Source organism: Aptenodytes forsteri, unplaced genomic scaffold (genome assembly GCF_000699145.1).
Source record: "Aptenodytes forsteri isolate BGI_AS27 unplaced genomic scaffold, ASM69914v1 Scaffold255, whole genome shotgun sequence".
In the NCBI taxonomy this organism is placed as follows: Eukaryota; Metazoa; Chordata; class Aves; order Sphenisciformes; family Spheniscidae; genus Aptenodytes; species Aptenodytes forsteri.
The window spans coordinates 5,898,943-5,912,122 of NW_008794888.1; the positions used below are offsets into that span (position 1 = coordinate 5,898,943).

The 13,180-nt window shown below is 37.1% G+C and overlaps 1 protein-coding gene across 1 annotated transcript in view; it reads left to right on the forward strand.

Moving 5' to 3' along the window:
- Positions 1-13,085, forward strand: part of MAP3K2 (mitogen-activated protein kinase kinase kinase 2) — a 36,551-nt gene extending 23,466 nt beyond the window's left edge. The window contains exons 13-16 of the mRNA XM_009274970.2: positions 1,448-1,579; positions 2,943-3,072; positions 4,160-4,337; positions 6,148-13,085. Coding sequence (XP_009273245.1) covers positions 1,448-1,579; positions 2,943-3,072; positions 4,160-4,337; positions 6,148-6,373 — 666 coding nt within the window. The 3' untranslated portion in view covers positions 6,374-13,085. The remainder of the gene's footprint in view (positions 1-1,447; positions 1,580-2,942; positions 3,073-4,159; positions 4,338-6,147) is intronic.
- Positions 13,086-13,180: the final 95 nt, after the last annotated feature.

Sequence of the window (13,180 nt, forward strand, 5' to 3'; positions counted from 1 at the left end):
TTCAAGTTTTATTGATCTTTGTAACTTAAATGGGGAGGTTTAGGACGCACAGTCTCTGTTGTTGAAAAACGTAGTCTTTTAAAAAACTATTTTCTGTGTATTCCAGTTTTTCTTGATCAGCTGAATAACAAGCTCATTTGAAAACCAAAACATACTTATATTTTCAGCACCACGAGCTCCAACTAACTGGAGACTTGGTAAACTGCTGGGTCAAGGTGCATTTGGCAGGGTATATCTGTGTTATGATGCCGATACCGGAAGAGAACTGGCTGTTAAACAAGTTCAGTTTGATCCTGATAGTCCAGAAACCAGCAAGGTAAGTGATACCAAAGAGAGAGTTTGTAAAGGGCTTCTGTTAAGTGGTGTGTTCTAGACTAGGCTGATGTTCCTTTCCTCAAACAGGATGATGTTTTAAAACACAACATGTTGTGTTTTCATGTCCTTGTTAGGAATCCTGTTTTGTTAGTACCTCCGAGAATTAGTTTGGTTACCTGATTTTAATGTTACATCCCGTCTTTTAATTTTCAGACATATCCTTATGCAGTGAACATACATAACTTAATTTGGTGCGGTCTCAGTCTCTAACATTCAACAATCCCTTATGAAGTGTGCTCTGAACTAGATAATTATTTATACTTATAGGAATTAGAACAAGTTCCATTTATAAACAGAAAAATCTGTACTAATTTAAGTGTTCCTGAAAATAAATTCTTGAAGATACTTTGTTTGGCTATGAAGACAGTTTGAGATTCTTATCTTTTTTTTATCTTTCAGAGGGATTTGGTTTTGTGATTTTTATTTTTTTAAAACTTTGGGCATTAGGGCTAGCTACTGTTATTCGCTGTATTTCTCTCTGAAGAACAAAAGTTTCATTGTCAGTTTATTCTCTCTCTAAAATTGAACTTGTCCTTCTTTAAATACTGCTCACTTGAGGAGAGAAACTATTTAAAAGTAGCACCCATCTTCTATTTCTTTTTTCCCAAACCATACTTGCTGCCTCTTACAGGATGGAAAAAGAATGATTACTTTTCCTGCATTAGGACTGTGTTCTGCACTGTGGGAAGCAAGGTTTAATGATTTTTTTTTTTACCCAATTGGAGGCTTGTGACATGTTGCATAATGATCACTGACTTCATACACATATTAATAACTGCTGTGCTCTGAAACAAACATAACTTCAAAATAAGAGAAACAATGAAATAACAGCAAAATCACCCCAAAGTAATTTTCTAGAAAAGCCATAGGTTTTTTTACTTCCCTCAATCTAATGGTGATATTTTCTTGTTATAAGATGTATAAAATTTATATAAGCTACAAGAGTATTTTGTTACTTAGTTTGCATAACCCTTCAATATGTGCATACTGTCCTGCTTTAAAAAAATCCCAATCCAAAACATTATTATTACTACATCAAGCATGGTAAATCTTGTCTGTTTTTTCCTTTTAGGAAGTAAATGCACTTGAATGTGAGATTCAGTTGCTGAAAAATCTGCTGCATGAAAGAATTGTTCAGTATTATGGTTTCTTGAGAGATCCACCAGAAAGAACACTCTCTATATTCATGGAATATATGCCTGGGGTAAGCAAGAAAGCCAGTCCACTTCAACCATCGTTTCTACACAGTATGACTGACGAGCACCCAAGTAGACAGCTTTTGCGGAAGTGCACACAGATATTAAAGCAATGTCCAAGTTAAAAACAGTAGCCAAAGAGGCTCCTGTAAGCATTTGTCAGTAGCCATATCTTCTCCATTGCTTGTTTGGGTTTTCAGAATTAGTGGTTTGTACAAAAGCTGTTTGCATTTGATTTTGGCATAAGAAGTGCCTGGCAATGTCTTTGAAAAGACAATATTATGACTATAAACTCTTGAATCTTCCTGAATTTTAATGTTTTTTTTGCTGTGCTTCAGCTTGTGCTGTTGTGTAGTCACCATCTCAACTGCTCAATTATTTCGGGAAAACAAAAAGTAGCTAAGATGGATGTGGGAATAAGTGCATACAGAAAATAATCTTGGTGCTTGTTTTTTGTGTGGCACTTAGGTACATGATGAACTGTTCTTCTACTCTTACTTTTTTGTTAAGAAATATTATAAGGTCAGAAAACTGTAGATTTTCATTTTCTTCCCAAGTGGGGTCAGCAGAGCTAAATAAAATGTGCTTGTATAAAAACATAGGCTCTGTATTTCTGAATAGTTAGAGCATTCTACTTTACTGTGCAACTCCAGAGAAGAAAAGCAGGGGGGGCATTGTTTGTGGTGGTGGGGTTTTTTGTTTGTTTGGTGGTTTTTGTTGTGGTTTTTTTAATGTGAGTTCTGGGCTTTGTTTTGGGGGGCTTGTTGAATGTTTCTGAGACTTGGAGGACAGTGTCACAGAAGTAATCTTAGCAGTTTGTAACTCTGTGTGACAAAGCCAGGTTATATAGAAACAGTTACGAAACCATGAATTTTTCATTAAATGTCATTTTAAGCCAAGACTTGCTTACCTCTTAATTTTTGCATAAAGCACCGTCCTCCAGCATGTGGTGTTTTTTTCTTGACAACCATTTTTTTTCCTGAGTGTAAACTAACCAAGATAAATGGCACGTGTTTTGTCCAACTTGAGTATCGCCATTTAACCATCAAAAAAGTTGAGAGTGGTGTTTGAGTGAAAATACTGCTGTTCTTTTGCTGTACATCACACTGGTGAACTATTCAGCTGCTTGACAGTTTTAAAGTTAATAACATTTCAGTATATGACTTCTCTGTCCAGCCTCTTTTTTGTCAAAGTTTGTATTTTTCTCAGTGGAGGTAAAACTATATTTGTGCTTTTAAGTTGATCTGGAGAACTATTGCAACTTTAAATGTTTACATTTTGGGAATAAATTTCACTGACGTTCAACTGTAGTGTTAGCCCACTTGTGATTCTAGAAATGTTACAGTGTTTTATACTTCTTGTTTGCCACAGGGTTCCATCAAAGACCAATTGAAATCATATGGAGCGCTCACAGAGAATGTGACTCGTAAATATACGCGGCAGATTTTGGAAGGAGTTCACTATTTGCACAGTAATATGATTGTTCATCGAGATATTAAAGGTAACGATAGTTCTGTGCACAGTTCAGTGCTCTTTACTACAAATTCTTTTCTAGTCTTGTGTGAAGCACTAAAACGTCATTAAGTTTGAAATGCCAAAATACTGACTTAAAATCAATGAGGTTGCTTTCCATCATTTATTCTTGTCACTGTTGTAACCCGAGGGGGAAAAAATAAGCATCTTTGTGATGTTCTAGCAGACTTCTGAAAATGTTTCCGTAGTCTCTGTCTGCAAAACAATCATGATAAATTTCTTTCTGATTTTAGTTTAGTATTAACAATTTTGGATATATCAAAGGATGATGTCATTAGAAATAGAACGTGCAGAGGAAAGCATCATGACTCAAAAGTTTATTTTTACAGCATTTTGTTTCTATCAGTTACATAGAAATCACCCAGAACTTCACTGGTACAAGAAATGACTGGCAGAGGTGACTTGCCTCATCAACTGACTCAGACTTCTTCCATTTTACTGCCAGGAAACCCAAGGAAACAGACATATTTACTTTTTGCAGATAGATATAAGTGGCTTGCAAGTACTACATAAGCAAGTTACAAATATGTAGGAAGATGGTGATGTTCAAAATAGGTGTGTTGAACAAAACGCTGTTGTATTCCCTAAAACTTACAATTTTCCTGTTGCTTTGTATCAATAGTGTTTTGTTCCAAAAAGGTTGAGATATCACGGTCAATTTGTACATAATTATGCAGATAAGTGTTTTGAACAAATTAGTAACAGTTTGAGATTTCGCTTTAATATAGTACGAAGACATTTTCAGTTGTGTGGAAACTTCTTTCCCATTTCTTTTTATTTCCCTTGTATGGCACATTCCTTATTTTGTCAGGAAGGCTTTACAAAGTGCCTGGGACTTCCCTGGAAAGGCCTAGCATGCAAACCAGTGTGTACAATTCATTGTTTTCTGAACCTCAGAATAAAGTAATAGGAATGAGCAGAGAAAGTGAATTCGCTGGCTTGAAATACTAGGCTGACCTTGCATTGTATCACTGAATCCAAACTTTTGCTACCATTTTCCACACCAATGGAAATGGGCCTTTCGTGAATGTAACGCTGTGTTCCCTTCCTTCCAGGAGCAAATATTCTGCGAGATTCAGCAGGCAATGTGAAGCTCGGTGACTTTGGTGCCAGCAAACGACTGCAGACGATATGTCTCTCTGGTACAGGAATGAAGTCTGTCACAGGAACTCCATACTGGATGAGTCCGGAAGTTATTAGTGGAGAAGGGTACGGCAGAAAAGCAGATATCTGGTACGTTAAAAAAAAACTTCTCTACTGAAAGGTGTCATGTCAGAATGGGCTCTTTTTCAACAGAGCGTAAGTGTTTGTTTTCTGAAGTTGGAGTGTTTCATTCTGGGGTTTAAGCTGAAGAAGGTGGCAAGTGTGAGCACTGACAGTCATATTTGGAGAGCGTAATACTGTAATTTGGGAATTTTTCATTTGGCAATTCCTCAGCCCATTGATTTAGGGATCGTAAGAGAATCCTTTGAACTGACCTTGCATGAAGTTAGGATTACCAGACTGTGTGTAAATCGTGGAGAGGTACGGGGTGAAAGCAACATGTGAAGCTTTGAAGCACCAGTTAAGTCAATGTCCTGTAATGAAACTTTATCACTGAAAATACCTTTGATGCAATGCAGAAAACGAAATGCTGGCCCTTTAAAAGATGAGCACGTAAGAATGAATTAGCCAGATTTAAATGGAAGGTATCAAAAAATAATTTGGTTTAAATTGTTATTAAATATTTAAGAATTAAGAGGGAAAGGCAAATTTCAAAAATGGATGTTTGTGGTACATTGTGTAATATGACATAGTCTAACATAGCTCCAGCCCAATGGACAGATGATTTTAGCGATTAGAATCCTTGAACCGCAGGTGACTTGCGAACACACAGAGTAACAGGTAGGCAACAGTAGATATGCAGGAGGAGAAACACTTTGTGTGTTTAAAAAGGAACCACATTATATCCAACCAATGACAATACTTTTAATGTCAGGGAAATTAATTTAGCCTACTTCAGATCACTTAGTAATTATTCTGCTATACTTGAATAATAGAACAGCCTTATAGATTTCAGGCAGTTGACTCGTTCAACTTCGAAGTATTTGTACCAAGGCTAATGCATGTTTTTTGATGGAGAAAATCCTGGTTAAAACTAAGAAAAAATGCTGAAGTTTGACTTCTGTCAGTCAGTAAATCCTTATTGTGTAAAGAAATGTACCTCCGTCTAACCATAAAACTTCTTGCAAACATGTTGAAAAACCGTAAAACTTCCTGAAAATTGGGAAATTATTCCAACCTATCTATTTTGCAGTATCATTCGCTTGTTATAGGAAGAGGCTGATCTTGCAGGACTTATGGAACAAAGTTTTTCTGGCCATATGCATGCCCCTCTGCCTTCCTGAATCCTTTAAACATAAGCTTTGTATGCAAGGATTGTTTAGGATCTTAAAATTGTGTTTGGCAATCTAAGTATATTTTTAGTGTCCTTAACTAAAAGGACATACAGTTTTAAACTTTTCAGCTGCCATGTTGTGTTTGCACATTATTAATGGGTGATAGCTTGTGCATTTCTAATGAGCTAGCAATATATGCAGTATACTCAAAGCATTCCTGTTGCTTTGCATTTTGGTTAGGCCTTAATGAGCAAGAAAGCTTTCAAGTGCATTCAAATCCTGCAGGTGTCTGAAGAGCTGGGGTACAAGGGTTGTGCAGCACTCGTGGCCTGTATCAGCCTGCTGAGCATTGAATAGCAGCAGTGCCATAACGCAGTTGGTATTGCCTAGATAAATATCTAATTATCTCTTCACTGAGGTAGTAGCTTTTGGCCCAGTGAAGTAATAAAGTGAAGATGTAGGTGGTGATTTGTGTAACTTTCAGATAAAGCGTATAGCTGTACATGCAATTTTTTATAAACACCTGTTTTCCGCTGAAGTTGCTCTGTAGAGTTAAGTGGACACTACTTATTTGTGGTATTTTAGTCGCTCTCTGCTATTTCTTGTTTTCCTAGAAGGGCATGATTCTGTTGTAACCTGCTGTTTCACTTCTGCCTCTGTTTCAGGAGCGTAGGTTGTACAGTGGTAGAAATGCTCACTGAGAAGCCCCCGTGGGCAGAGTTCGAAGCAATGGCTGCCATCTTTAAAATTGCCACTCAGCCAACCAACCCCCAGCTACCACCTCATGTCTCCGACCATGCTCGGGATTTCTTGAAACGGATTTTTATCGAGGCCAAGCTGCGACCATTTGCAGATGAACTGCTAAGACACACGTTTGCACACTATCACTAACAGCCTGCCTCAACTCAGCTTGCATCTACTGCATTTATTTTCTATTTGACTGCACTTTTATTTTTATTTTTTACAAGAAAAGGAGAAAAAAGACAAGAGAGAATATTCTCTTGAATCTTTGTTTCACTTAGGTTGTAAACAATCTAAATTTTGTACCTAAAATGAGAATCTTCTCTCCCCCGCTCCCACCAGGACTAGAACTTTTTGTTTCTATAATGTACTGATGTGGTTCATGTAGATAAAGCACTTTAGTACATATTTGTTCCTTATTTAAAGGGGAAAAAAAAAAAGACAAATGCTTGGACAGTCAGGAACTGTGTGACTTTTTCTGACACCGCTGACTGACTCAGGGTGCAGGGAAAAATAGACATGCAGCTAAAAGACAAGAAGGTTACTTCTCTGTGATTCTTCTTTATATCGTAGGTACTTGCGGCAGAGAGTTCTAAGTTCTTATTATATTTTAGCATTTTAATCAGTTTCTGGATTTCACAGTTTAAGCTGGAACATGCAGTCCTGAGAGTTAATGATAAAGCTGGAAGAACTTGGAACTCTTTGTACGGTAGCGTGTCTAACCGGTACTTCCATGTGACCAAAAGAAAATAACAAAAAAGAACTCAACACTGATGTACTAGTTAGAGGTTTTGGTGTAGAACTATTGTATTATCTTAATAGGAATATAATTACAGGTAAACAGATTATGGACCCAGACTCCTGGGAACTATTATACTGCAAGGGGAAAATTTCCATAGACAAGGGTCAGCTGTTGGATGTAAATATTTAGGAGAATGCCTCCTGCTGTATCTGCCAAAGAGAACCTCTGTTGCATAAGCTTGGAGGGAGACGGTTATCTTAGATAAGAATAAATAGTGATGTTGAGAGTCAGTTCTCCTCCACAATCCCATTAATGGCTGGAGAGGAAGGGGAGTGACTAATCTTTGTGCGGTATACGAGTTCCTTGATTCAGAATGAGCTATAAGAAATGTTTTCAAAGCTGTTGAAAGGTGCTAGGATGGAATGTATGTCAACATCAAGTGCCTGAACAATATAAAATTCTTCCCGATATGCACTAAAAAAATTGTTTTAGTAACACAGTTCAGTGATCTAGGATATGTTGAAAATTCCCGAAATGAACTTAAACATCTTTTAACACCAGGAATAAGTCACTGAGAAAGATAAGAGTCCAGTTACATTTTTTTAATGAGGTAGCGATGATGAATCCGCATGAACAAGGAGGCACAGCACAAAAGATTGTATGAAGAATAGGCCAAAAGCGCAAAGAGAGCCAGCAATTAAGTAACATGAGTGTGATTACTCCAGCCTGATAATCCAGATGATTGGTGTTTGTCAGATTTCCAACTGTCATAAAACATACATTAATCACTTTTTCCATTTCTGCAAGAGTATTATAAAAGAACAAAAGTAAAACTCTGAAATACTGCTTCTCAATCGAGAAGTCAGGTATTGATCAGGTGTAGTGAATTTTTGTAGAAGAACACAACATAAATAATTTAAAAGGATATTTGGAAATAAACTATTGGACTACAGAACTGAAATAACGTATACTGTTTTGGATGATTCATTGCTTGCTGCTGTTGTTTTGTAAAGGCAGAGCGGGCTGGTACTGTGAACCTTGTCCACTCTGACAAGGCTCTACCTGTTTTGCATCTTTACAGGACTCTCAGAATTATGAGGTGCATGGAGATAGAACAATAAGCTTATCCATTCCCATGGTAGTTCACTCGTGAGATTTCTGAATTTATTCTGCTGACTTCCAAAGTTTGTACCAGAGCATAAGCAGGAGTATGGATCTATCCTAATCACTTTACCTGTAGTGGAGTAAGACTGACTTTTTTGAGGCCATCTCTCCTGAGACTGAGCGGTGCCTCCGTCGGTTTATGTGAGTATTTTACCCAGCTTATAATTTTGTCGGTCAGGGTACACAACTGTGCAAGCTTTTCTGAGCGTGGTAAGAACTAGTCAGGGCAAGTTTAGAAGGCTGAAAGGAAAGTCAGCTTGTACTGACTTTTTTTTTTTTGCTTCTCTGTCACTAGATAAAAGCTATGAAAGCAGCCTTTAAGGAGAATTGGTATGTACTCTGCTGTAAAGGACCTTTGCTTTATAAGCAAAATTTAGTGACAACAGGGATGGGAAGTTTAATGTAGAGCCTAATAGTTTGTGTAGGAAATTTAAAGATCATATAATGGAAATGATTGATTTCAATCAGATTAAGAAGGTACCAAAACCGGGGTGAAAATGTATACAAAAATCAGGAGTGGACAGCGATATGTGAAAAGGTAAGGAAATTTTGTATTACCAAAAAAGGACATTAAAGGGAAAATGTAACCAGGTTTATCTGTAGCGTTCATAACATTTAAATATACTACTATAAAAAGAAACTGCACTCTGTGAAGCTTGAAAATTTTCAGAATCTAGTTTTCTTATAATGTGTCCTTTTTGTGAGACAACAGTGCTGGATGTATATTGCAATATCACTTCCTCATTGTGATTCTTAATTACTGAATAATTGAGTTTGCTGCTTTTGTGCCTTTTCTAAAAAATGGCATTCAGTCATGACAACGGTAAGCATTTTGGAGCGAGGAAAAAAAGAATTTGCAGACTGCATTTTCCTTAATTTCTTTGACATATCAGAAAGTTGTCAATGTAAAGATAGTGCTTCTTAAATGAAGATGACATTTGCCAGTTCCAGTGATTCTAGTAAAATTTTTATTAATTAACCAAGATTAGGCTTGAGCTGGTTTTTTTTCCACCCTATGGAGAATTTGTCTACTGACTTAAGCAACTTACAGTAAATTAGATGGTTATTAACGTAAATGTTTTGAGCTAGAAATAATTATGAAGCTAAATCAGACTTTTACCAAAAGGTTAGCTAATCTTTATCCCCTATTGGGGCAATGTAGTAAAACAAGCTGCATTAAATAATGTGGTACCCCTGTATGCAATGTCTGTACGACACTTGCATTAACTACTGGCGTGATAATGAACAAACCCTAGTTCTGGAATTTGAGAGGGCGCATGGAATTGCACACTTAAAACTCCATTGGAGGAGGGTTGCAGAGCCAAGATCCCTGCTCACAACTTCTAATATCTTACCAACAAAGACACCAGCATTTTAGAATCATGAATTATTCTTAATTGTTGAATCCAATTACTAGAAAACACCAATGAAAACAAACTGTTGCAGGGTTGTTTTGCTTTTCTGTAAATGCCATGATGAAGCTATGCTCTCAAAAAATGACTGAGGTTCGCACTAAGTATGCATATTTTCAAAGGACTTACTTACCTGCTAATGAATTTTATTATTCTGTTCGTTGCATGTATTAAGTAACAAAAGTCAAGCTACTTCTGTACTATGGTTTTAATGGTGTAACTAACTGTCCTTTTAGAGTGCGACTGAAAGTTTCAGTTGTGTTAGAGCAAGTTGTTTATTTTTAATTTGGGTGATAGAAATATCCATGCAAAGACTTTAAAAGGTATGGATCTGGTAACTGCAAAGCTAAATCTACATAGACTTTTTTCCTTGACTGTTTAAATATAGTCTTAAAATTTTAACTTGACTTGCAATTCGATTTGTAGCTAAACAGTCCTTTCAGTATAACAAAGTGAAAAGTTATTAGTGTTGGTTTTCTTTAGCTAGTGCCTTTTTATCTGTATGCCTTAATTTTGTTGATATTAGAACACCATATTGAAATCTGTCATACAATTCCATGTCACCAAAACAGTCTTAGAGTATGGGTTTTTTCAAAGTGCCCAAACCGGAATTCACCTAACTGCACTGGAAAGTGTACTTTAGTTATAATCTGCTGCAGACATTCAAATTGAGAATTTTACAAAGTGATTTTTGGAGCGCTGCCCGAAGGCCTCCTGTGCTAATACAGGTTTTGTATTTGCATTTTGGAGATTGTACACTGATGCGCATACCAGAAAAAGGACTTTTCTGCACTCAGAGAAATACTATTAGAGTGGAGATTTAGCTCCCTGGCTCTGGGTACTAGACTCTGGGTTTACTGTAGAGACCGCAGCAGCGTTCTTAATGGACTTGAAATTATAGTCGGTACATTTGTAAACGTGGTACTGTATTAAAAGCTATTTACTTTCAATACAGAGGGATATGATGTGTCTAAGCAAATCAACAGGTTTCTCAGTGAAGCTAGTGCCGTGCCCATGAAATTCTCTCCTGTGTCTTTTGGATAATCCTAATCCTGCCGTTGTTTTGACTGAAAGCCTTGTAGCACCTGTAGGTACAGCGCAGTACAGCAAGCTATTCTTTCGGACAACATAGAGCAATGTCTAACTGCAGCTTCAGAGACTTGAGCAAATTGGTCAGATCTACAGTTACTTATAACCAATTTCTTACTTTTTTAATCTCGAAAGTCTTTGTCACGCATATAGAAAAGCATAATGTTTGTGTTTGAATGTAAGTCCCTCTGGTGTTTCTGGAAAAGCAGAAGTATTACCGCCAGTATCATTTCTTCTTGCTGGTGACTTGCTGTCTTGTGTTAATGACAAGTCTGCAGTGTAAAATCACATACAATTACCAAAGCTTTTCTATCCCCATATATACATATAGCCAAAAGTGATGTTTATGGGTTAGTACTGTTACCTATAGATACATATATATCCATCAGTAAGCTATTGCTAACTGAGTAAAGCAGGTACTAGTAAAAAGTGATAGACACTGCCCATATTTAAGAGATTTGGGTGTTTATAGTTGCTGTTTTGATGTGCAAAATTCATGCCGGCATTAAAATGAAGGGTTTGCTTTTTAAAACTCTTTTGAACTTAATCTTATAGTTGTCATTCTAAAATTAATGCATAAGCTTGGTGACTAAACCTGGTGGCTTTTATAGCCAGGTTTGAGCTTTGGGACATTTAAGGAACGCCATGAAGATAAGTAGATTTGTGACCTGAACCGCTCTGTGCGCCATAGTAAGAACACTTCAAAGCTGCTGGGAAGCTGTCCGCTAGACGCGACAGCCAAATGTCACCCACAGTTACCTGGGTGTCGATGCTGCCTTCGGGAGGAGCCACAAACGTACACCAAAGGGGGCAGGCAGAGTTGCTACCGACCGGGGGTTTCTGAATCAAAATCCTTGATCAGAAACAAAGGAGCTCCTTTCTCTTTTGATTTCCCCCACTTGGCCTGCACGGTTTATTTTTCTTTCTCATTGGCATAACTTAAATACCGCATAGGTGGTGGCCACCGATAGTTCCTGAATACGGTGCGAGTTAATGTACAGCTTTCTGCCAGGGCCCCACCGCTTGAACCCAGGACGCTGCAGCTCCCCGCTTGCTGGAGCAACCCTTGGGTTTTCTCTAGCAATATATACACGTACGTATTTGAGGGGTAGATGGGATGGAGGAAACGAAATTTCTCATGTTTCAAAGCACCGATGCGAGCAGTCACGCTTTGGCTAGGTCGTAGTTTTCATAAACTTACTTTAACGGGAGAGGAACTGGATTAAAACACATAAAAATTGTATCTCATGGTTCAGCCCTTACGTTGAGTCCACCGATGAGGATTGGAGGTCAGGGTCTTCTGTCGAGAGATGAGGAAAAGGACACTCTAACTCCAGAGTGGATATTCATGGGAAATACTTCAGAGGTTTTTCACGTCTTTTACCCCAAAACCAGACGATCCTTTTCCCCAGGGGTTATATAATGTGGGTTTAAAAACAAGGATTGCATTTTGTTTTCTGAACGGGCATTAGATTGTCGGTTCCCTAGTGTTTGTTTCTTGTTGATACCAGTATAAAAGGTGGTGTCATCCTAAAATTGGAACGGTTTATTAAAGCATAGTGTCTGTCATCTCAGACCTCGCAGGAGTCGTGTAATGGAATTATCACTGTAAATACGTGGAGGAGACTTAGATGAATTGGAGCGTAGGCTTTTAGTTTTCATGAAGCTATGAATAAAAATTTGTAAATTTACTCGATCTAATGTACATTTTTATGTAGCCATTAAATTCTCTATTTAATCTATCAGTTTCTCACTGTAAATGTTTTTACTCTCAGTTGAATGCTGGGCACAGTTTGTAATGTATGTACACAAAGGTGTTTTTTTCTATCAACGTTGACTTTTTTGCACATTTTTGGAAATATTTAATTTGTACACTGATTTAATACTCTGACCAATTGTTGATGGGTGTATGAGAATCACGTGTGTGTGCAATGTACTACTGTCTGGATGTATGGGTTTTTTTATTACTTTTGAGATGTTGCTACCAGTAACTGCACTGCTGTTGCTGCTTTACATGGAATATCTTGTGTATAAAAAAAGATAAAAACAATTAAAAAATTAGCGTATGGTTATCTTGGTTGAGGAACTCAGGAGTTGAGCATTGCTTACTAGTTCCGTTTGTCTAACAACCTTCCAAACTTAAAAACAAAGAAACAAACAAAACCCCCTTGTACTTCTGTGTATGCATTGAATGTGTGTGTGTATATATATATCCCAGTAATCTTATTCCACAATTTCATTTCTACATTTTTATGAACTTGTTTTTTAAGGGTACTATGTTTAGTTAGAGTAATTAAATATATAAAAGCTTTGAGAGATGATTTATTAGAAAAATATATTTTCAGCTGGCTGATGTTCGAAATATTTTTTTAATTTTTGTTTTTAACCATTCAAAATGTATTTGTATTTCCAGAATCAGACACGAATTGTACTTAGAAATATATTAAAACACTCTGTAGGGACAACAGTGTGATTTCTCTCTTAAGAATTTTGTATTTTAGAGCAATGCGCAATGTCAGTCTCGCACCTCACTTTCCACTTGGCTTTTTT